This window comes from Cheilinus undulatus, linkage group 3 (genome assembly GCF_018320785.1).
Source record: "Cheilinus undulatus linkage group 3, ASM1832078v1, whole genome shotgun sequence".
Lineage (NCBI taxonomy): Eukaryota > Metazoa > Chordata > Actinopteri > Labriformes > Labridae > Cheilinus > Cheilinus undulatus.
In genome coordinates this window covers 18,103,942-18,127,727 of record NC_054867.1, presented here as the reverse complement: position 1 = coordinate 18,127,727, position 23,786 = coordinate 18,103,942, and the positions used below count along the sequence as shown (strand labels likewise).

The window sequence follows — 23,786 nt, the reverse complement described above, 5'->3', positions numbered from 1 at the left end:
TTTTGGGCTTGATTCTGGCAGTGTGATATTTTATTGTGTGTGTGAAGATGGAAGTCAGTGTGATGTAGCCGGGCTCAGAGGCATATAGGCGGCAGAACATGCGCAGTGGCCGTTTGTGCCATATTGGAATGAGGTCGTGCACGAGAACGGCGTCAAGCTAGCGAGACGCTGTGCGAGCAAAACCGGAAGTTTGGCGATTTAATCCTCAACGTAAATGCTCCGCTTGTTGCTTGGACAACGGTTGTGACTGTGCGTTATGTGGACGTTTTATTTTGAAATGCTAAGCCGGGGTTGCGGGTTTTCTTTAACGTTAGCTTGCCATTGCTGCGAGGGAGCAGGCGGAGAGGAACGGCATCTAAAAACCGACTTGGAAAAACTACTTAGCGGTAAGAGGCGTATTTTGCGACTAAATATTCACATACTTTGTGTTGTTTGTTACGATTTCCTAACGCTGTTTTGTATTGTGGTTGCGCATTCGTCTTTTTTCCCGTCTCTCAAAAAGATGAGTCGGCTTCGGTCGAGTGTAAGCGCCCTTATTGCTCGTCAGCCTGCTCTTATTGCTCAAGCCGTGACGTTCAGTAACTTGACTCGGACACAGGCGATTTTACCATGTGTTCAACGGGTCCCACACGGTCGTTATACATTTACAACCGCGTGTTTATTTATTAGACAGCATTTTAATTATTTTCTCAGTCGGTATTTTGCCATGTTCTCCTGTGTGTGAAAGTTAGACCGTCGGCGCTGTAGTCTCTCTCTGCAAAGCCGTTGCGTTAATGGCCCATCGCTGTCTCTGAATGCTGCTATGAGTCTGTGCAACCTTAAGCTAGTTTCACTTTAGGGTTTCTATGGAAAATTCCAGAAATTTACCCTAGGAGAACTCCCCTTAATTCTAATGTCAAAGTATTACATAATAAAGGTTGCACGACCTCAGTCCTTTCGTGTTTCAGAGTAGCTTTCTTACACCAAACAGCTGAATAAACTCACTAGTTCATATCTGTTATTCGCTTTATTTGAGGTTTTCAAGATGTCGCTCCTAACGTTTTTCCCCGTGTTGTCATACAGCACGTTGATTTATTGCTGCCTATTTTTCCTCTGGCTCTGAACTTCCTATTGTGCAACTCGGTTGATCCTTTGGCAGCTCTGCTCCGGCTGACGTGCCGCTATGTGATTGCAACGAACAGCAATGCAACTAAAAGATGCTGTCCTCTCTGTGTTTCAGAGAGTTAATGTTTTTTTTCCTGTATATGGAGTCACAGTAGGTCAACAAGCCAATAAAATGCCAGGCTGACAGAGCTCGTGGATGAACATTCATTGAGCATTCACCTTAAACATTGTTGGCATTGCACTATTTACTTTAGAAAAATGACAGGAATCTGGACTGGACTGTACAGTCATTCCTACAGTCAAGAGACGCATAGAGTGTACCTATGTCCACTTCACCTTTGGACCTTGTAGGGTCATTTCAACTCTTTCAGAAGGAAAAAATAGTGGAAAAGCGGTACAAACTGGAAAGCCCTGTAACCACTGGTGCTCATGGATGGGACAGATTCGTAAAGCTGTTGGGAACCTTATGAACAAAAAACATTGGCAAAGATAATCCATGTCCAGGTACTCAAGATGGTTTGAAAAATGTAAAAGGCCTTTAATTGATGGGGCTGGAAACATAAAAAGTACACCAAAAAAGTGAAGAAGGCGCAAGCCATTATGTGCTGGTGTATTTGAATATTTCTAGCCCTATGGATTACAGGCCTTTTAGATTTTTTCAAACCATCTTCCATGGACCTGGACCTGGATTGTTTTTTGGTCATAAGTTTCCAAGCCCTCCAGGGATAAAAAGTCTTAAAGTTTTTGTGGACAAACACGCCTAATGTTGTTGGGCTCTCCCATGTCAGTTTGTAATATTTTTGTTTCAACATGCATTTGTGGTAGCCTACTTATGGGGCTGACCTATCACATTTAAATGTTAACAGGGTTTATACAGGTGCTTGAAATGCTTGAATTTAAATTGATTGAAAAGGTGTTTGAAATTGAATATTGTTTGCCTCTTCATGGCATCTAATCAGGCAACATTATGCATCCCAAATGAACTAAGGCACAGTCTTTTTAAATAATAGCTATAGCAAAGAGTACAGTCGAGATTAGGGCTGGGCAATTAATCCAAATTAAGATTAAATCACAATATGGCTGGCTGCAATTTTCAAATTGCAGAAGGTGCACTATTTCTTGTAGTTAGTTAGTTTAAAACTGTTTTTGCAGGAGAGATGTTATGCTTCACACTTTATGCAATCATTCAAGTGTCTTAAAGAAAAACAAAGTTTAGAAAAAAATCATATTTTCCTAATTTTTGTATTTTTTTCTTAATGAAAATGAGAATGATGTAAAAATTATCACTCCATTCAATACAACAATTCATTTTGAATTAGAAACATGAGTTCACATAATTACAACTCAATGTTTTTATTCAAACTTCTTCAGCTCTAGTTTAATTAAAAAAAAAAAAAAAAAAAACAGAATCTTTATCAGTTGCAAGGTACCGGAAAATCTTTAGAATACACCTTGAAAGTGCTTGGATACATCAATTTGACTGGAAAAGATGTATGGACCTTGTGTTTGATGATGATCGTAGCCTTTGTTTCACATAATCTTTGTATTTTTTTAAAAACTGATCATCTACAGGTGTCACTGTCAGTAGTTTTCACTGAAACCTCTGCTGCCTAAAGCTGTGGTTCTCAGCTGGTCGGGCATCAGGACACACTATCACCTCATTGAGAGATACTGCTACTCTAGTTTTTGAAAATATTCAATAATTCATATTAATTCAATGAAAAAAACTCAATGGGGGAAAGCTCATATTGAACAAAGAGACAGTGAAAAAACAAACAGGAAAAATGCACATCATTACAGAAGGATGTGCATGCAATCATCTTGTTTTACTCTGTTTTCCAGAGACAGCCTGGGAATTTGTTATTTCCTTGAAGACTTTCCTCATTATCCTGGGAACATAAGCTGTGTTATCCAAAGAATAGGAGATAAATAAGGAGAGACCCTGAGACAAATACTGAAATGTACTCATTATCATAGAAAACCCTGAAAGATACATGACTGAGTGTACTGTATATCCACCTAGAGATTCTGTAGATTTTTTACACATTTTTTTTCTTGACACACTGGAAAGAGCTTTGTGACCCTCTTTTGGACCCTGACTTACAAGTTGAGAACCACTGGTCTGAAGCAAAAGTTGCTTTGAAAACTTCAAAAGCAACAACAGCAGATTATGTAAAGTAAGGTAGAAAAAATTACTCAAAAAAGGTACTGTAGCTGCACTTTTAAGTATATTTTTAAATGAATGGAGCACCAAAATTAACTTTCAACTTCTTGGTTGTATCTGGGTAGAGTCAGGATTCATTGAGATTTTTATGATACAGTTGGACACTGTGAAACCAAAACCATGTGGCCCAAAAGCACAACAAGGAAGTGAGTAGGCAGGGTTTTCTACATTGGTTAAAATTAACCTTTGAAGCTGATGGATTAAAGGTTGATCATATAGCATAAACAGTCAAGTGGAGCAGATGTATGTGTTTGGAGGTTAAGTTTATACCAAGGTATGGATATATAAACTAGAAGATTTCGTCTCTTTCCAGTACTTACTATGATCTATAGATGCTATTAAAAGCATGTTTGGAGAAATAATTTTTCTACCAGTTTTGTTTATTGAAAGGTGACTTTTACTTTACTTCCTTCTTAAGCTGTGTGATTTAGTCAGATTGCATTTCCTACCCAGGGATCTCAGAGGTCCAGCATGTCTTGTTCAAAAATACTTGATCTCCTTGTAAGTGCTGATGAGAATGTGATTCAATAAGTGCTTGTAAAGAGGATGTAGTTTGGACCTTTAGGTATCTGCAAGTGTGTTTATGTGGGTGTGTGCACAGTCAGTGCTTTCTCTTTCAGGTTCTCTCGGAGTCTGGTGTGGTACAGAGAGACTCCAGCAGACTGCCGCTAGCTGTGGTCCATACAGACCGCTTACTGTGTATGAAACAGGGGAAGTTGCAGTTTCTTCCTGTCTGCTCAAACAAGACTGCGTCATGCTGTTATACAAAGTGAAGTGCTGCAGAAAGCCAAAGCTAGACAGAGGTGGCAGAAACTCAACATTTTCTTCATCAGTTTTCTTAAAACAGTTCTTGTAAGTGTTGTATCGATATGTATTAGTAAGTGGGAAACAGATGCTCTAACCCAGTGATACTCAACGTGTGGCTCTTGAACCACATGTGAATCTTTTGTGATGATTTGTGGCTCTTTAATGTCTATATTTGAAATACCTCCCAGAAAACCTTGAAAAAGGGAAACTTTGACCTTAGAAATTATCCGTTGTCACATTAATTAGTTTGTTTCCCACACTTGTACAGTTGGCTTTAACTGTTAACCTTATTTTTTTGTCTGTATATTTCCATTGCCATGAATTGCAGTTGTTTGCCCTGTTTTCAATTTTGTGCCACTTTGAATCGATTTTTACTGCTTTAAGCCCACTTTTGCCACTTCTTTTTGCCACTTCTTTTTTGCCACTTTTATTCCATATTTGTCCTTTTTCACCAGGTTTTTACCTTTTTTATCCTGATTTGATTTTTTTCTCCCTTTTTCCACTTTCTTGCCATTTTTGTGAATTTAAGCTACCTTTTGCCATTAAATTTAAATTTAATAAAATTGAATTAAAATTTTTTGCCACTTTTTGCTGCTTTTTGCCAATTTCTTCCCACCTTTTTTCTGCTTTTTGCCCGTTTTAGTCACTTTCACTCTTTTTTTGACACTTTTTTGCCCCTTTTTGGCCATTTTTGCCACCCTTTACTCATTTTTTGTCACTTCTCACCCATTTTGACACTTTTCTCCCTGATTTAATAAGAAATAAATACTGCATGAAAAAATGTGCATTTTAGAGTGTATCATACGCATGTGCATTTTAGTGTATCATATTTATAATGGATCAAGTGTGTTGTCATTTTGTGTGTTGGTAAAAAAAAGTCAGTACAATTGCCATTTTTTGTTCATTTTTGTTCATTTAAGCTGCCTAATGCCATTAAATGCCACTTTCCCCCTTTTTTGCCATTCTTTGCTGCTTTTTGCCCATTTTTACCACCTTTTTCTGCTTTTTGCCCATGTTAGTCACTTTTCACTTGTGTTTTTGCCACTTTTTGACCATTTTTTCCACCTGTAACTAATTTTTGTCAGTTTTCACCCATTATTGCTACTTTTCACCCAGATTTTGCAATTTTATGCATAATTTTCGCCTACTTTTACCCAGTTTTTAGACATTTTTGCCACCTTAATATATTTTTAGTGCCACTTTAACCCATTTTTGCCACTTCTCACCATTTACATTGTGGCTCTTACAAAGGTATTTTTCAATACTTTGACTCTTGGGTTGAGCAGGGTTGAGTAACACTGCTCTAACCTTTTGAGAATAACTGATTTAGTTTAATCTTCTTTCAGTCGCTTTGAAAAGCTATAAAAATGTTTGTTAAAGACCGTTCTTAGGAGTTTTCAGGTCCAGATGTGTCAAAACCAAGTCAATAAGCCCCACTATGAATCCAAAAACCAGCTCATCATCAGGTGTTTAGATATGGCCTCCTAACTTTGGCTCTGTTTTCCTCCTCCTGTCTCCGCTGCTCTTTTTTTTCCCACTCTTATGTCAGGAGTGTGACCCTCGGGGACAATGAGGCCCTCTGGTGTGTGTTTTCCATGGAGGGGGAGAAAGACAGAAGGAGTCTGGGGCAGGGTCGCGGGTGAAAGGTGGCGCTGATCCCGGAGCAGCACGGGGGTTGCGGTGGCAGTTGGGTCGACGGGAGGGGGTTGTTGCGGGTGCTGGCCCCGGTTTTAATAGAGACGTCAGACTTGACAAAGACGGGCCTGACAGGCCGACTGAATGGAGCTGACGTGACTGAGCTGCTCTCCTCAGCATCTCACACTCTGTGCTCTCTGCCGCCGTCACGCCCTGCGCTCCCTTCTTTCTCATTCATGCCATCTTTCTTGTTGCGTTAACTTATTTCATCTGCTTTTGCACAATGCTGTGGGTCAGTTTGATATGTCAAAGCCTGATGTGTGTGTCCACATACATGTCAAGGGTGTCTTTGAAACCTTCATAAAGGAGCAGGGAAATCTGATGACAACAGTTTGAAAACATGAGTTTGAGGTAGAGATATGCAGCATCTAACCTGTAATGTTACTCTCAAGTTGTTGTTGTTTTTGAACTGATTATTGATTTCCTAACATCAAGGACTTTGTGCTTGAAAATCTTATTATGAAGCTTGGAGAGTCCTTGATTCAAGTGCCTCAAAAAATACAATCTAGTTTGATGTTGTTCTAAATGCAGGGTTTGTTAGCTGTTTAATTTAGTGTGCCTTTAGCCTAAACCTTTGTTGCTGTTATATTCATGTGTCTGAAAGCTGACTGATAATACTAGTATTATCTTTAGCCGTTGGCTGACACATTGTTCCCTGATAAAGGCCATGTGTCATGCTGCTGCACTGTACTAAAAGTAGCAAGCCAGAGTTAGTCTTGATCGCTGTTTCCAGCTCTGTTTTACTTTTTGCTGATCCAGTTTGGCTTGTGAACTGCTGAGTGGGCGCTTACAAACCAGCCGTATCACCTGTCTCATTAATCTTACAGTTGCTTCAAACAGGAGGGAGCTCAGAGATCACTAAGATCCACTGATAGAGATTTGATGAAGCTTAGCATAGCATGGCAAGGTTTTCTTCCCTCTGTCTTTAGAGTTCTGGACCATTGCTTATTCATTTACTCTGGCTGGATAATAATCCTTCTCTTCTGTTCCTCCTCAGAGCTCCTGTCTTGGCCTTGAGGGGGCACCAGCATGAAACAGGAGTCACCAGAGTCTGGTAAGAATCGCATTTTGAACAGCTGTGTGAAACGAATGAGGTGATAGCAAAGCAGCTTGGTGAAAATGACAAATGTGTTGTTTTCTTTCCAGATGGAGACTCCGCTCAGGATGTCTCCGACTTCAGTTGGGATGACTACCTGGAGGAGACTGGATCCATGTCTGTGCCCCATCACGCTTTCAAACACGTGGGTGTAGACAGCCTTCACAGCTAACAAACAACACTGGATTAGCTTGTACCAGCTATTCGTTATCATCAGCTAAACATCTATGCACAGACCTCTCTGAGTTTCAACTACTAGTCTGTTCAAGCAGTATTTAGATTTAAAGAATGGCTCAAAGTTGTGGAATGTGTCGGCTAGTAAAGCCCAGAGTCACGTGTTACTCGGGTCCTGAGGAAAGCTCTGAAAGCATCCAGTCATAAAGAAATCAACAGAAAAAACACAGAAGTCAGTGTCAAACCGTGGCAATAAAGCTTCTATACATGACAGTTTTACACATGATGCTTTAACAGAATATAACAGAATAAAAGTTATCTTTTCCTTTCTTTTTTGTTCATTTCTGTGCATGATTTTCTGTTGCCACCTACAGAAAACATTTCAAACAGTGATTAAACTGTTAATAAAATTATCTCTTCTTCTGTGCTTGTCTCAGGTGGACCAGGGCTTGCAGACTGGGCTTACTCCAGGCATGAAGCTGGAGGTGTGTGTACGCACAGAGGCCGACAGTCCTTACTGGGTGGCCAGTATCATCACCACATGTGGCCAGCTGCTGCTGCTACGCTACGAGGGTTACCAGGACGACCGGCGTGCCGATTTCTGGTGTGACATCATGACGGCAGATCTCCACCCACTGGGCTGGAGCCGCCAGCATGGGAAGACCATGAGGGCCCCTGAGGGTGAGACATCGCTTTTTATAAAATTCATTTTAGGAGTGAAGTGAAAACTGTAATCAGTCTCTTGATACTCCAAAAAAAGTTTCCAAGTTTCTAATCGAGGAACTAAGTGAGTGTGTAAAAGAATTGCGTGCAGGTGATTGAGTTCAATCATGAGAAGTTGAAGTACTGAAAAATATCAGTCATCTTTTTAAATTAAATCCTCTTTCACTTAGTTTTTTATAGGGCTGTCAACATTAATTGCATTTATCACGATTGATTAAGTTAAACAATTAGAGCCCTGTTTCTTTTCATTTGTGATTAATCACATGATTTATTGTCCCTTTAATCACACTTAGATTAAGCCACTGCAGCATCTCTCTGCACCCTCCACAATGATGTACAGTGCCTATAAAAGTATTCACCCCCTTGGATGTTTTACCCTTTTACTGATTTAATAAATCAACCAAAGTCAATACCATTTGGTGTTTTTGACAAGAAAGAAAAACTCTTTAATATCATAAGGAAAACATAATTCTTCAAAGTAATGCCAGTTAAATTAAGGTATGTAATTTAAGATAAGTGACTGCATTAATGTCTTGTGTAAGCAGATTTACACATGTTCATCATCCTTCTATTTCTTGATGATGGATTTTCTGAACTTCAGGGAGATGCTCAGTGCCTTGGAATTTTTTTTGCATCCTTCCTCTGACTTTTCCATAACAGTTTGAGCTGCTTGAAGTGTTCTTTTGTCTTCATGGTGTAATGGTAGCCAGAAATATTGATTAACCAGTGACTGGACCTCCCAGACACAGGGGAATTTATACTACAGTCACTTGAGGCACATTCACTGCACTCAGGTGATCCCCTTTCACTGATTATGAGGCTACTAGCACCAAATGGCTGGACCTCTATTAAATTAAGCCAGTCATTTTAAAGGGGGTGAATATTTATGCAGTCACTTAGTTTATCTTACATATTTTTTATAAAAATCAACATTGCTTTGCATTGCTTAATGAGTTTTGTTATATTTTTTGTCAAAGAAAGCCAAATTAAATTGACCAGGATTGACTTATAAAATAAAAAAAGGGTAAAACACCCAAGAGGGTGAATACTTTTTATAAGCACTGTAAAATAATGCCGGTTTCAGACACAACATGTCCTGATTTTCAGTTTGTCTGCATGTTAACAAGTCAGGGCTTTCAGACTGCCTGGATGACTGTGCATCTCGAGCATCTGATACACATGACTTATGTGCAGAGAATCTAGAGAAAAGAGGGCTTGCCTTTTTTTCTGCATGCAGTTATTGGCCAGAACAGACAGGAAAACAATGAAACTGCAAGCTAAAATGCACCTATTAAGTAAAGTTGTTCTCTAAACTTCTACTATTTGTAAAACTTTCTTTGTATACACCAACACAATATGTTAGAGGTAAGATAAAAACTACCAGCACACTTCTGGATTGTGCTTTTCAAAGTAAAAGCCTGTTTTAGGTTTTTTTTTTTTTTTTTTGCAAAACTCACTTTATTTGTACAGAATGGCTTTACCTTGAAATTCTCCTGGCGTGGTTTTGTTATACACTGAATCAAGTCACTTGTAGGAAGATTTATTTGGGTAAATCTTATGAAGAAAGACATGGCTGTGACACTGGGGAAATGCGTCCAGCACAAAGCAAAACATGCTTCCAGACTGAAACGGGCAGAAGTCTACCACTGCTCCTTAATGTCCTAATTTCTGTTCACAAACTTACAGAGAGCTCAGTGGGCAAGTCATCTGCACCTCCCGTTATCAAACATTTAATATTTTACTGCACCCTTATTTCCTTTCAATTTATAGTCCTTTTTTTGGGGGGGGGGTCATTTTAGAAATAATTTTGATCTATGTATAAAAGCAGATCTGTATCCAAGCAGGAAGTCAATTACAGGTGTTAGGGTTGCTTACCTTTTGAGAGATTTAAGCTTTTACTTTAGTTTTCTGTGAGTTCTGGACAGGCCCTGCAGAGAGGAGGGTGCACATGTCTTTGTAGTCAAATATTGTCAGAGTATTTGATTATGAACGCAACAGAAAATTTTCATTTTCATTCAGCAAGGATTGATGGATATTTCTGTTTTTGTAATATGCAGCTGCCACAGTGTTTTTTGCTGAAAGTAAAAGCTTTGTTTGAAAAATAGGCAGCAGCTCCACAGTGAGCAGTGCAAAATTGTGAAGCAGCCTTGTAACTTTCTTGCATTTATTTCTGAATTTCTAGGATTTTATTTGCACTCAATCCCTAATCATTTAACTAAATGACAAAAAATGATGGATTCTGACGGATACCAGAGCAAATGTATTATGCAGTGTGCCCATTCAAACAGAAGAACATGTTGTTTGAGACATGAGATAACATAGCTGACATCTCTTCACAATATAAAAGTCATATAAAGTCAATCCCTGCTTATTTCCAGTTGTTACCTTAATTATTTGTCATATGACTGGATTTAGAAGAAATCAGGGTGTAAGGACTGAGCAGTACTTTTAAAGTGACAGTGCATTATTTTTTACTTCCTGTGGTGTATTTTGGGACATGAAAAGGACAGGAGATCATTTAAAATACATACAGTGGGTTTCTGTAGGCTTAGATATATAGGTGATTTACATTTAAATATTACAATCATACCTTAATTTTCAAGTCTATTTCATAGCCTTCAGCTATGGCTGTTACATCCTCTTTCCTTTGATTTCAAAATAAATCAGGGATTTTGTTCCTGCTAAATTTTCAACAGTCTTTCTGAGAATAGCTGAGAGCTCACTTAAGCTTCATGTAAAAGCATGGAAATTGTGTGAAAGCATGTAAAATAAAGACAAACAGCACTGCTTGTTTACATTAAATGTTTTTTCTTACTGATTGCAATAAATTCAGACTTTTGTGATGTGTCTGTTACTCAAGCTTATATTGCACTAAAGATAAGATTGGGGCTAATTGTGCAGTACTTTCATAGAGACAGTCCTGAGTCCACCTGTGTTTCTGGTTTTTAAAGAAAGACTGCGTGTTTTTATGTGTGGTCGGCCTCAGGTGTGCGTGAGAAGCATCAGGACTGGGAGGCTGTTCTGGAGAAGGCCCTGGCAGAGGAGTGCAGCGCGCCTGCCAACCTGCTGGAATTGGTAAGGCAGAGAAACAGAGCAGCTGTCCTGTCAGAAAACCCTCACGCCCAGGGTGGGGCAGGTCTCTTACTGCGCCAAGAACAATCTCCTCTACATGAACTAATTTATAAACAAGTAAAAGACTCTTTATCTGGTAAACTGCCAGAGCTTAAAGATAGTGGTGTGGCAACTTTGAAGATTACAACTAAAAAATGGCAAATTGACAGTTTAGACCCTCAGGTGATCAGTAAGTGTGCTGGCTTTGTACACATGCAAACGCTGTTCAACTGTCATGTTTTGTTTAAGCAAAGACTTAGTGACAGTTTTGTGCCCATTTTAACATGTCAGAAAAGCAGACCATAAACATGACACTTTAAACATATTTCGTAATGAATGTGAAGTGAACCAAATATGATTTTACTTCTATTCCTGTTTGTTCATCAAGCGTGAAATCCCAAGTCTGCAAAAACAAGACTCTGATCTTTTGTGTACAGCACAGGCTCTGCTGCTGAAAGCAAATTGGCCTGTGAAATTCTTCAGAGCCATTAGTTAGCTTTCTGTGACTGTGCTTCGGTTCTGCCACTTAGTCATGCAGTGCCTTCTCTCCCTTTACAAATTCCTTGCCTTGCCTAGGCGTGTGTCCATTTGTGTTTGTAGTGTGTGTGCTATTTGCTTCTAATTTACCACTTCTCGACCCCTGCCCACTCCTGTAGCCGCAGCGTGGTAGAGACCCGGTGGAGCTCCTGACTGCTGGCTGCTACGTGGAGCTGCAGGACGATGTGGACCCAGAGCTGGCCTGGGCTGCTGAAGTGGAGGAGAACGTTGGAGGAAGGTTGAAGCTGCGTCTTGTAGGCACAGAGGGCCTCCCGGACAAACCAGCAACCCTTTGGCTTTTTTACCTCCACCCACGCCTCCACCCACCAGGCTGGGCTGAAGAACATGGCTGCACCCTCAGGCCTCCCTCAGGTCAGTGGCAAAGGTCAAATTGTATTTTTAGAAACAAAAGGAGAAACCAATTTCTAGATCTTAAGACAAACTTACAAAGCAGGCAAGCGTTAAAGCACCAGATGGAATGATGCTTGCAGAATTCACAGGGTCGTCATCTGTAGAGGATCACTGAAAAGTCCCATAACCCTATGTTTATTGTGTCATTTTTGTCACACTACTTAAAAAATAAACTTTTTTGATGCATTAAAATGAAATGAATAAATACTGAAACTGTGATAGTATCTCACTAGACCTTGAAATTGATTTTCCATGCAGGATGAGATAGATCATTGTTTTCAGAGGAATGCTGCACTAATGCTGTTTAAGTGAATCCAAGTCGTTAATATGTGAGACACAAGACACACTGGGGGCTGCATCTTTCTCCTGACACAGCTGATCTACCTTCTGGTTCCACTACAGCTACACATATTTATCATGCGGCTGTGTGTGTGTTAATGTTTAGGAGTTTAACTTGAAACATTACTTTTGCAAGTTAAAAGTAGGTTGTACTGAACACTTGAGATGCAGAAACTGATGATGAATCTATATAGTGTTTGAAGGTATTGTCTTTCCTAAAAAATATGTAAGATACACTTTTAAGGTGTTAAAAGGAGGAAAACGAAAGACCTGACTTAAAGTATGTATTCTGCACAGTATCATTCCTATTAGGTTTACTGGAACCTGTGAAGTAAATGTCTTGTGTTTGCAAAAAAAAAGAGGAACAAAAGAAAAAAAGGAAGAGATGAAGGAAGAAGGGACATAACGAAAAACAGAGAGGGAGAAGGAGAGGAAAGAAAAGAATGCTTTATTGCCCCTTGGGGAATTTGCTTTGCACCAAGGGCATGAAAACAACAAAGCCATCAACATTTATACAGGACAGCACATAACATGAAACAGAATCAGTAAAATCCATTACTCATGCTCATGATTACAGCATTGCGTGATTACATGTAAATGTCAAGCAGGAAGTACAGTAAAGTACAGAGTGCTCGTTCAAATGTATGTATCTTATTCACATGTCTCCATAATAATTGAATCATACCCCAGTTATTAGGAAGTGAGTAACAGCTCTGCAACAGCTGATTTTGTGTATTTGTTCGATTCAGGTCTGATGGCGCTGCGGTCAGAGGAAGAATGGGAGGAGGTGAAACAGAGGATCAAGGACCTGCCTCAGGATGAAGCTCTATCTGCAGAGTTCAATAAGGTACCACCAACCATGCTCTTATTTTTTCTCAACAACCCCAGCAGTGAAGCTTTGGTTATAAAGCTTTAATCAAAAGAGTGAGGGATTGACCAAACTGAGTACTGAAATATTTATAAAAGACAAGCATCTGAAGTTGACTCTGTTTTTGAGTGTGGCTTTGTTTGTGTGTGTGCATTGTCTAAGGATCAGCCTGCCATCACTGCTCATTGTTTCAAGGAAGGTATGAAACTGGAGGCTGTTAACCCTGCTGCTCCTGTTTCCATCAGGCCTGCCACTGTCACCAAGGTAACAGACTTTCATATCAAATCTGTCTTCTGCTGTGCTGCAATGTTATTCCCTGTTTTCTCCCTATTCCTTATGTTTTCTTTCCTTGTTAGCCACCCCGTCTTCACTTTGTAAATCCTTGCTGAAACTCTAGCCTACTAAACTAAATTTCATTTTGTGATATCGTATATTTCAGTTCTTCACCTTTCGCCAACACTGTCTTTATTTTGACTGAACCAGATGGTAAACATTGTATGACTGGCATTTAGGGACATCTTGAAGTGTAAAAAATGAACCTCCTCTCTATTTCAGGTGTTCAATGAGCAGTACTTCTTGGTGACCATGGATGACCTCTGTGGTATTAAGGAGTCCGAGAGTGAGAGTGCTGGAACGTCGTTTCTGTGCCACAAAGACAGTCCAGGGATTTTCCCTGCTCAGTGGAGCCTCAAAAATGGACTTCCTCTCAGCCCCCCACAAGGTCTGCTCATTGTCTTGTCCTTTTATTAAGACTTACTTAATCAGATATTAGTGATTGGATCACTGTAGCTTTCTTTTCTATCTCTCTTTGGCCTAAGTTCTGTCCTTTATCTTCTTCTGCTCTTCTCTTTCTTGTCATGCTTTATTTATCCATACAGGATACCAGGGTTCAGACTTTGACTGGGCAGATTACCTGAAACAGTGTGAGGCAGAGGCGGCTCCTCAACATTGCTTCCCAGCTGTAAGTCCACCTTCTTTACCCCGTTTTTCACTAATTTCACTCTCATCTGAAAGCAGAGCTTCCTCATGTCCAGCAACTCATGCCCAACTGCTGCTTGGACCCACATGTGATTCATCAATAAAGCCTAGCTCATGTGAGATTTCTGAACGTTTTGTGCTCTCTATTTGTCATAAAGATGCAATTTGTCGCTGTTTAGGATTAGGATTTTGGACCACTCTTCCCAAAATGAGCTAACAAGTGAGCCCTTTAGATAACCAGATATTTCTAGAAAGATTGCATTTTCAGTCTTATTTATCACATCCTCTTGTGAGACGTAACACGAAGGGGGAAAATAGATTTTTTTTTTTTTTTTTTTAACCATTTTACCAATAGTGTAATCAAATGCCACTGAAGCACCGGGTGCCTACTGCATAAACAGGTGGCTCCCTTTAAATGGATAAAAATCACACAAACATCCTTTGCTGTGAAAAAAGCCCTTGCATGATTCTCTGTCTTTTCCCTGCTAGGAGCAGTCTGATCACTGCTTCAAAGAAGCCATGAAACTGGAGGCTGTGAACCCTCTGTCACCCGAGAACATTCACGTGGCAACTGTCACCAGGGTCAAAGGGCAGCACATTTGGGTCAGCCTGGAAGGTAAGATAAAGCGTTGAAGAATTTGTTTCAAGCGATCAAACTAACGTGGAAAATTTTCATGCAGTCACATAACAAAGCACACTGTAGAAGCTCTGTGGATTTAATGTGGATTTTTGGGCTCTGCCACTTTTACAGGACTTTGAGAGATCCCTGGTATAATATTTACACCAGTTCATTCATCAAATGTCTGCTTTGGTGATTGCATCTGCTTTAGTTTCAAGTTTACTTAGAAATTAGTGTTGAAAATCTCAGACAAAACAGTGAAACATTTACGTAAGAGGATTAGGGCATCTGGAAAAAAAAAAATTTAGACGCAAATATCTTTTTTTAAATTAGAGTTCGGGCTGCAGCCATAGTCACTGTAAATGTTTGTGACTTCCGCCTTGAAAAAAGAAAGATTGACCCAACCCTCCAGTCTTGACTTGAATGTCTGAAACTTCACAGCAGCAGTGAAGAGTTTTTAAAGACTTTTGGGTTCTATTTAATCACTCACTTTTCGGCTGGGTTTTTTTAGGCAAGAAATTGATGTTGATTTTTAGTATTTACAGTGTCATGAAATTTTCCGTCAAATTGGAAATATGCTCTGTTGTTTTCAGAGCTGAGAAGCTCCAGTCTCAGCCTGGCAGAGTAGGCAAGCAAGCCTGTCAGACAGAAGGCGTATTTTCCTGGTTTTTTAACTGTAAAAGCATCAGTGCTTTTGTTGCTTAAACTTTGAAATTCTATTGAAGTATTGGTATTAAAACTTCATCCAAGGTGGGCATTTCTTATCTATAAATGTCTATAAAACTGTAAATACTAATAGTGTCAAACATAAATTTCCCACATATAAAATCAACAAATGTCTGAGTAATGAAATAATAACCAAGCATAAATACACTTCGATATAACATGTTGTAAATGATAAATGTCCAACTCACAAAACTATAAGTTGTGAATGATAAAAAGTGATTATTCAATTACTGGATTATCACTATTATTTTCACATCACAAACATTTTCATCACTTAATATATTATTTGCATTCATTTTTGATGCTTTATTATTCAAATCACCTGCATTTTCATCATCTTAGTTTTTATCATCCTTTTTGTGACTTCTATTCTTGAGACCTCTTCCCTTAAATGATAATGAATGACGAATATAAAAAAACAATCACTATGATACAATTTGCCAGTTTTCATCAAATTGCAACAGTTTTATCAAATCAACCTCAAATTAATCAAACCAATGCATAATTTATTACTTCATTTTTTCAATTCAAATGCAATTTCATCACTTCATATTTCAATTCACATGGGGAGTGGGTGGCATAGTGGTTAAGGCGCACCCCATGTATGCGGTTGGCATGGGTTCACATCCGGCCTATGGCATTTTCTCGCATGTCTCTCCCCAGCTCTCTCATCCCTGTTTCTGATTCTGTCCACTGTCCTCCTCTGTCAACAAATGCATGAAAAGCCAAAAAAAAAATTCAGTTCACATGAGTTTTTATCACCTCTCCTTTTATCGTTTAATTTTTGTTACTTTCGCCTTTCAAAAGTAGCAAGGTCACAAGCTAAGAACTCAAAAGTGTAAAAGAAAGCGTTTCCTTGGCAACACTTATATATTTAGAAGCTGATTAAAAATGGTTTGCAAGGTTTATATGTGGGTGTATTGACATTTTTACTTTATTTCTATTTATGATGTGTTGTTCTTGCATGATTATAAAATGCAAATTTGTCTATTCACATAAAATAATTCAATATTTATAAAAAATTATCTGTGTCTATCATCGGGAACTGATTTAAACAGGCATGCTGTTATAGCTCTATTGCTGTTTGTCTTTCTTAAACACATCAAAATATAAAGGAGCAAGGAATTATGTTAATGATGATCTTATCCTCACTACATGCATAATTGTAGACTAAAATATCTTTATCTTTTTTGCTGTTTATTAAAAGCATCATATGTGAATGTTTGAATAGGACTGAAGCAGCAGATGCCAGAGCTGATAGTTCATATGGACTCACTGGACATCTTCCCTGTCAGCTGGTGTGAGACGAATGGTTATCCACTCCTCTACCCCATCAAACCCTCAGGTAATGAGGGTGATGCTTCATTATTATGAACTCTATTTGCCTTCTGCACATCTTTTCAAATAAAATCCTACTTAGGCTTTTACATAATACAGGGTCATTACTCTGACCTCCAAAGCAGTCTGTTGTATGGAAATGGGCTCACAATAATGACAGACATAAGAAAACATTTGTGCTTTCTTGCTTTTTCATCCAGTGGAAAAAGAGAGGAAGATTGCAGTGGTTCAACCTGAAAAACAGTGAGTATACGAATGAGGGTGCTGGCAAATTCACTTGCTTATTGATTGAAATGAATTGACTGGGGTAACTTTTATATATTTTATTTTATTTTTTTATTTTTACCATCAACTCACAGTCGAACTCCACCTAAGTCATCGTCACCAGATGCTGTCAAGCAGCAGATGGCCACTCCGTCAGAGACAGGTGAGTGTTATGTCTCAAGTCTAAATGAAGGACTCCATGGTGTGATATGTCTCGAGTCCCTGTGTACTCTGTGGTTGCGACTTCATTTGTTTTTTCCATGTATAGGACAGGGGAATGGAAAGTACTGCTGTCCTAAAATCTACTTCAATCATCGCTGCTTCTCTGGGCCTTACCTTAACAAGGGACGCATTGCAGAGCTTCCTCAGTTCATCGGCCCAGGAAACTGTGTCCTTGTTCTCAAAGAGGTGAGAGTCCAGCGTTGTTCTTAGATATGAACTTAGTTTTATAATTCTTCAAGAGCGATATGGGTGGCTAGTTCTCTCAAGAAGGAATGGATTGGCATACAAGTTGGTACAGATGGTCAGACTTACTAGAAGATGAAGTGAACTGTCAATTAGCAGTAAAGCATCAACTCAGGTTTTTAGTTTCATAGTCAAATGCCATTCCCATCAGCCTGGGCTGTACTTTTTTGTTAGTGCTTTTTCCTTTAGCTGATAAGACAGCTGAATAGGAACATGGAATATGGGGAGAGCATGGGGGAAGACATAGCCCAGACAGTGCATGGATTGGAATCTGATCCTGCTACTTGTGTGTTGAGGACCGTAATCTATGGGTGCCTGCTTTACCATCTGAGCTAAACCGGCACCCAGCCTGAGTTGTACTTAGTATTAGGTGCTAATTAGCCAACACTAGAGTCCTGCATGGGACTTTTCTTAATCCTGCTTCCCCCACTGCATGCCGTCCACTCCCGCCTGCACCACTGACATGTTTATCAAATCCCAACTGCATCTGCACGAATTCTGACAACCCATGTTAAAGACCCTGTAAATTGAAATCCTAACACACTAGATATGTTGGAATAAGATTGCTGTAAACATGTGAAAACACTGAGATCTACATGCGACTGAATTTTGGATTGACCGTTAGGCATTTTTTTACCTTTTCCTGGCTATGTTTAATTTGGGCAGGGCAAACATGTGGGCTGGTGATGTCACCAATCCACTTCCATCAGCTCTTGCAGACAGTAGGCTAATCTTTATTCTATTTATGCTGACCTGTTACTGTTCTCATCATTAGATGTTTAATACGATAAGGCGGATTTGCATGGAAAGTGGTATTTTTCCCCAAATAAGCATAACATTTAGGGATTTTTTTAGAAAATATATACATATTTATGATTTTTTCATGACCAGTTTCAAACCCGTAGACTACTCCTAAAAGGTCTAAGAGGTATTAAGGACAAATGGAGCAAAAGTGTGGCATAAAAATTGAGAGAAGCAAACAGACACACGTACACAGACATGCTGCCAGTCATAGTAGTAAGACTGAGAAAAACTGAGATGGTGAGCATGCAAAAGATTATACCTGCAAAACAACAGTGGGCTTGTTTTGTCACTGGGAGCATGTTTGCATAATAGAGTTTGCATTTGTTTCAGTTAATTAAAGCACTGGTATGACTGTCAGAGCTGCTAGCAGCCTTTTAGCAGGCTAACTCTGTCTTTAAAGTGTTCAACTATAAATCATTTATTATTGAACAGGACTATCTTCTGTCTTATATGATGGGGTTCAGAGCTCACCATAAAAACGCAGTGGATGACAGTACAGATTGCGTCTGATTGACTGCCATCAACACACACATGCTAAATATGATGAAAAACTTGTTTCAGAATGATTTTGGTTTGATGGTGGATTGACATCATACCCTTTCAAAATCAAAGACTCCAACCCTCCAACCTGTATGTGTTGCAATTCTTCTGCTTATCTTTAATCCAGGTACTGACTCTGCTGATAAACTCGGCATACAAACCCAGCCGTGTGCTGAGGGAGCTGCAGCTGGACCAGGAGAGCCGCTGGCAAGGCCATGGAGAGACACTCAAAGCCAAGTGAGGGGAAACGTGATTAAATCCTCAGCTCAAAATGTTCTGCTCTTTAGAAACCTGCAGGAATAGTAGTGTGTTAACAGCTGGCATATTTCAGGACACATATTGGAATAAACAAGTACTTGAAGGTGTGAATGGAAGTTAATATCACTCAGCAAATATCATCCTGGTACTCCATTAAAGCAGTGATTTGGCAGACATCCTCTGGCATACTATTTAGATAGACCTTGCTGTAGACCTTGATAAATCAAACATGAACATATTAGGATGAATAGTCAGTTAGTATAGTTGGATACTTTTTATTCTTAGAATCTTCCTACTGCATTTTAAATTACAAATAATGTGCAGATATTTTTATAAGTTTTTAACATTCTTTGTTAGGTACAAGGGAAAGAGTTACCGTGCCACAGTGGAAATAGTCCGCACCGCAGACCGTGTGGCAGATTTTTGCAGGAAAACCTGCATCAAACTGGAGTGCTGCCCCAATCTTTTTGGACCTCGTATGGTTCTGGACCGCTGTTCAGAGAACTGCTCTGTCCTCACCAAGACCAAATACAGTAAGTGGTTTGCAGCAAATGAATGAATTTATCTTGTAAAAACTTGGAAATTTTTACACTTGATGTCAGATGTGACCTTAAATCTAAGCAATATTCAAACTTGCTTTCTTTGACCAAAAATTTTTATCCATGTCCTCTTTTTTTTTCAGAGACTGTAGTTTTTATTTGTGTTGAGCTGAATAGAAACAGTCAGTGAATACTTGGTGTTCTCTTATTGAATAGTTTTCAAGAAGCAAAGAGTAGAGTTTATTGGTTTCTACAGAAGTGTGAAAGCAAAACTGTATTCACAACAAAAATCACAGATTTGTTGATATGTTTACTTGCTGCTGCTCTACACTTTGAGGTACAGAAACTGATGCAATTTGATAGCAACAGCTAACTGATTACACGTTCTCTTTCATCTCTTATGTGTTCAAATCACTCAGGACATCCCATATCCTCCTCACACTCGATGTTCAAGTCCATTTATTGATTCTTTCCTCCTGTGCAGTAGTATAAATCTATATTTACTGAATATCATCCATCTCAATCAGGTATAAAGTTTTTTCAGACATGTTGAGTTCAACATTACTTAATTAGCCTTTTGTCTTGTCCCCAGCATATTACTATGGAAAAAAGAAGAGTAAACGTGTTGGCCGTCCACCTGGTGGTCACTCAAACCTAGAAGGCGGAGTGAAGAGAAGAGGGAGGAAGAGGAAGAGGAGGAAGCAGCTCTTTGTGCATAAGAAGAGGCGATCTTCAGCTTCAGTGGACAACACACCAGCAGGATCTCCCCAGGTAACATATTCTCTTTTTTCTCTAACAAGGACCACGCTAGTTAGAAATGGGTTTGAATAGATTATTATTGAGATAGTGAAATGGAGGGATGAGGGTAAGTGTCGAGGGATGAAGGTAATGGTTGTGGGATGGAGGGATGAGGGGATGAAGGCAAGAGTCAAGGAATGGAGGGATGAGGGGATTTACAAGGAACCCAGCCGATGGGTTCAGAGATGATGTCGGCCTATCTTGAGCTGGTCCAATCCAAGGAAAGCTGAAGATTCGGGACTTGAGTTGGTGGCATTGGTTATGGTCTAAAATGGATGATGTTCTGGTTTGAGCTTGCAATGGTGCAGCGAAAGGAACTGGTGTCCGCTGCTGTGAGTGCGATACCTGGGAGTCAGAGGCATATGGATGAATGAGGCATGCTTATATACGATGGGCTGGGGAAATGGGATTAGGTAAAGACGTGGTCTTTGTTCTTTAACCGAGTTTATGGAAATACATTCAACTATTCTATCAGTCTCTACTGAATGTTTGCTGACAGAGGTTGTTGTTGTGGCTCACAGGGCAGTGGAGAGGAAGAAGATCTGGATGAAGATGACTCGCTTAGCGAGGACTCTGGCTCTGAGCTGCAGGACGATCTCCAGGATGATTCTGAGCAATCGTTCGGGAAGTCTCAGCCCACAACTCCATCCCCCTCCCCTCCAGCAACACCCAGGCCCACTCGTCGACGTCGCAAACCTCGCTCACCCTCATTTTCTGATGATGAGAACAGACCTCCGTCACCAAAGGTAAGAAAATTTTCACAGTTGGTATCCATTATAAGATCTGTTTCAAAAAAATAATAACAAAAAATAAACCCTCAAACTCTGGGAATTTTATGGCTAGGTTTTACAATTAGTTAATATTTTCATAATCTTAGCCTGCTGTCTCTCTGTCCAATCCGGCTCAGTAAGATTTTAAACATGTTCACTGTTACCTGTAAACAGCTTAATAGGGAACAAAATTATTTAACTAACCAGTGTTTCTTTTGTGAAATTGTTTATTTCTTATACCTCTCTTGCTCAGCATCAATTCAGCATGTTTGAATGAGTTGTAAGCCTTCCTTCCTCAGCTCTGAGTTCTGACATAGACTCTGTCTGACCCTCCCTGTCTGTGTGTTTGTAGACCTCAAAGACTGAGCCCCCTCAGAAGTTGTGTTTGGACACCAGCCCCCTGGAGTGGAGCGTTACTGATGTGGTTCGCTTCATCAGGACCACCGACTGTGCGCCTCTTGCACGGATTTTCTTGGATCAAGTAAGAAATACTCAGATGCTTGATAACCACTCAGGATGAGGGCTCACCATCATGTAATAAGGGCATGACACTTGTATTTTATCCACAGTCACAAATAGAAAATATCTGTTCATACTGAATCATAGAGTCTTTGTCTCACATTAATTTATATTTTATAGGAGATTGACGGACAGGCTCTGCTACTGCTGAACCTCCCTACAGTGCAGGAGTGCATGGACCTGAAGCTGGGACCAGCCATCAAGCTCTGCCACCACATTGAGAGAGTTAAGCTGGCATTTTATCAACAGTTTGCCACGTAGCTGATGAGGAAGTAACACGAACTAGACCACATCCTGCACTGTTTATCAATCCTGTGAAAAACAATGCATTTTCCCCGATTGTCTTTTCCAACACTGGAGCTCCTTAAGAATCGTGCATACACCACATCATGTTGGGGAAGAAAAGACTATTTCTCAATTTGAAAGTTAACAAAGAAAACAGAAGACCTACACCGGAACAAACAGTTCTGGTGGCCTTCAAAAAGGTACAAGAGTGGACTGACAGGCAAAACAATTCCTGATTTAATGCAACGTACATAGTGCGCTACATTAACTCCAGCACGTTTTAAAGAACAGAATTAAGGAACAAAAGCTTCCATCACGGCCTTGCTTTCAGTTGAAACATTTTGGTTTCTGACATGGGTGTAAAAGAAAAAAAAGGGTATTTTTAATTATTTATGGCCACTGGGTGTTTTGGATAAATCTCATTTTTCTAATAGGATAATTATTATCCTGTTTCTTTATGGGGAAAGTAACTAAGCATCAGTTCTAAACTTCATCATAATATTCCGTCTTTATCATTTTCAGCCTGCACTGCTGTCTTTAATAATTAATACATCTAAACAGATTTTATCATCATATTGAGACGTATAAAATTTGATAGCTTGCAAACATTTGCTTTATCTTCTACAGTCGAAACTGAAACAGTCTTGCATAAAAATTTGTTTTTTTTTCACCCAAAAACATTTCCCCAGTTGTAGTGCGGACGAGGATACACACAGTGTATAAGAACTAACCTTAAGTGAAGCACTTAAAAACATTATTTTACAGTATTGAATTCACTGTACAAGCTCAAAGATACATGTGCAGGACTTAACAGATGAGGAGTAATCATCTTATAGATTTCTTAGATAAAAGACAGTCAATTCTGTTCTTAAACAACACCAAAACGAAAAGTGAAAACTGTTATTTGTAACATGCATTTTAAATGACCATTTCAATTGAGTTTATGCAGTTTCTTTTAACCCTGGAGTTATATTAAACTTGATAAACTGTTAAGATATTCTAGGAGTCATAGAGAGTTGTTGCATGCAAAGAAATTTTAATTTGAACGCTTGATGTGTACACTGTAGTCCTACCATTTCCAAAAATTATCCTGCTGAATTAAGGTACAGTTTCATGAACAAAATACTTAGGGGGCCATTTTCTGAAAAGATCAAGTTTCTATCTTGTCCAAGCTTCTACCACATGTAAGAGCTGTTTACAGTTTATGATTATTCTGTAGGAAAGCACAAGAAAACCATGTACTTTATGGTTTTATGCAAATGACTGTGCATGTTTGTATATAGTGTATATAATCCAGTGTCTTCAAGTGCAACAGGGTGATCAGAAAAAATATTGAGCAATTAACTTTCAGCATAAGCAATGTGTAAATCTTAAATATACAGTATATTTGCACAAAATAGACCTAAACTATTCCATAATATTTGTCATATGTATAGTTTGAGCAAATTCAGCTGCAGTAGATTACTTGGGACATTTCTTATCATTTGATAGTTATTTTTAACATTTATCATAATAATAAATCACAGTTTAAAACAAAATTTTCTCTGAATGTTTTTTTCCCTGTAAAGCAGTCTTTTCTCCTTTTGTTTACCAGTTCCTGTAACTTAAGTGTGATTTTCTGTGTTGTGCTTTATTTTGTGAGTAAAACCTCCATGTTTGTTTGTAAGCTCATATGCTTGTGATTCCTGCTGTACTCAAAGCAATGGAAAAGCTTTTTTATTTCATATTTGTTGGTCATAACAGCTATTGAAACAAAGAATTCAAATTAAAACTTTGAACAATTCGATGTCTTGT

The 23,786-nt window shown here is 39.1% G+C and overlaps 1 protein-coding gene across 2 annotated transcripts; it reads left to right on the top strand.

Annotated features, from left to right (window-relative positions):
• Positions 1-251: 251 nt before the first annotated feature.
• On the top strand, positions 252-23,775 carry sfmbt1 (Scm like with four mbt domains 1). Of its 2 annotated transcripts, none has more exons than XM_041782423.1 (21): positions 252-386; positions 6,828-6,884; positions 6,977-7,071; positions 7,538-7,781; positions 10,810-10,898; positions 11,591-11,843; positions 12,971-13,068; positions 13,258-13,353; positions 13,645-13,810; positions 13,968-14,050; positions 14,557-14,683; positions 16,644-16,757; positions 16,951-16,993; positions 17,110-17,177; positions 17,283-17,422; positions 18,951-19,060; positions 19,439-19,614; positions 20,213-20,391; positions 20,940-21,164; positions 21,541-21,669; positions 21,828-23,775. In XM_041782423.1, the coding sequence occupies exons 2-21, from the start codon at positions 6,860-6,862 to the stop codon at positions 21,966-21,968; spliced, it is 2,601 nt and encodes an 866-aa protein (XP_041638357.1). In that variant the 5' UTR covers positions 252-386; positions 6,828-6,859; the 3' UTR covers positions 21,969-23,775. The 2 variants fall into 2 exon arrangements, with proteins under 2 accessions (XP_041638357.1, XP_041638348.1); XM_041782414.1 differs by having other exon boundaries at positions 13,252-13,353.
• Positions 23,776-23,786: the final 11 nt, after the last annotated feature.

Bases quoted from the DNA above. Each gene is read 5' to 3' on its own strand.
- sfmbt1 (XM_041782414.1), top strand. From the start codon at position 6,860: ATGAAACAGGAGTCACCAGAGTCTG. The intron at 7,072-7,537 runs GTGGGTGTAGAC...TGCTTGTCTCAG, and splicing joins CCCATCACGCTTTCAAACAC to GTGGACCAGGGCTTGCAGAC. The intron at 19,615-20,212 runs GTAAGTGGTTTG...TCTTGTCCCCAG, and splicing joins CCTCACCAAGACCAAATACA to CATATTACTATGGAAAAAAG.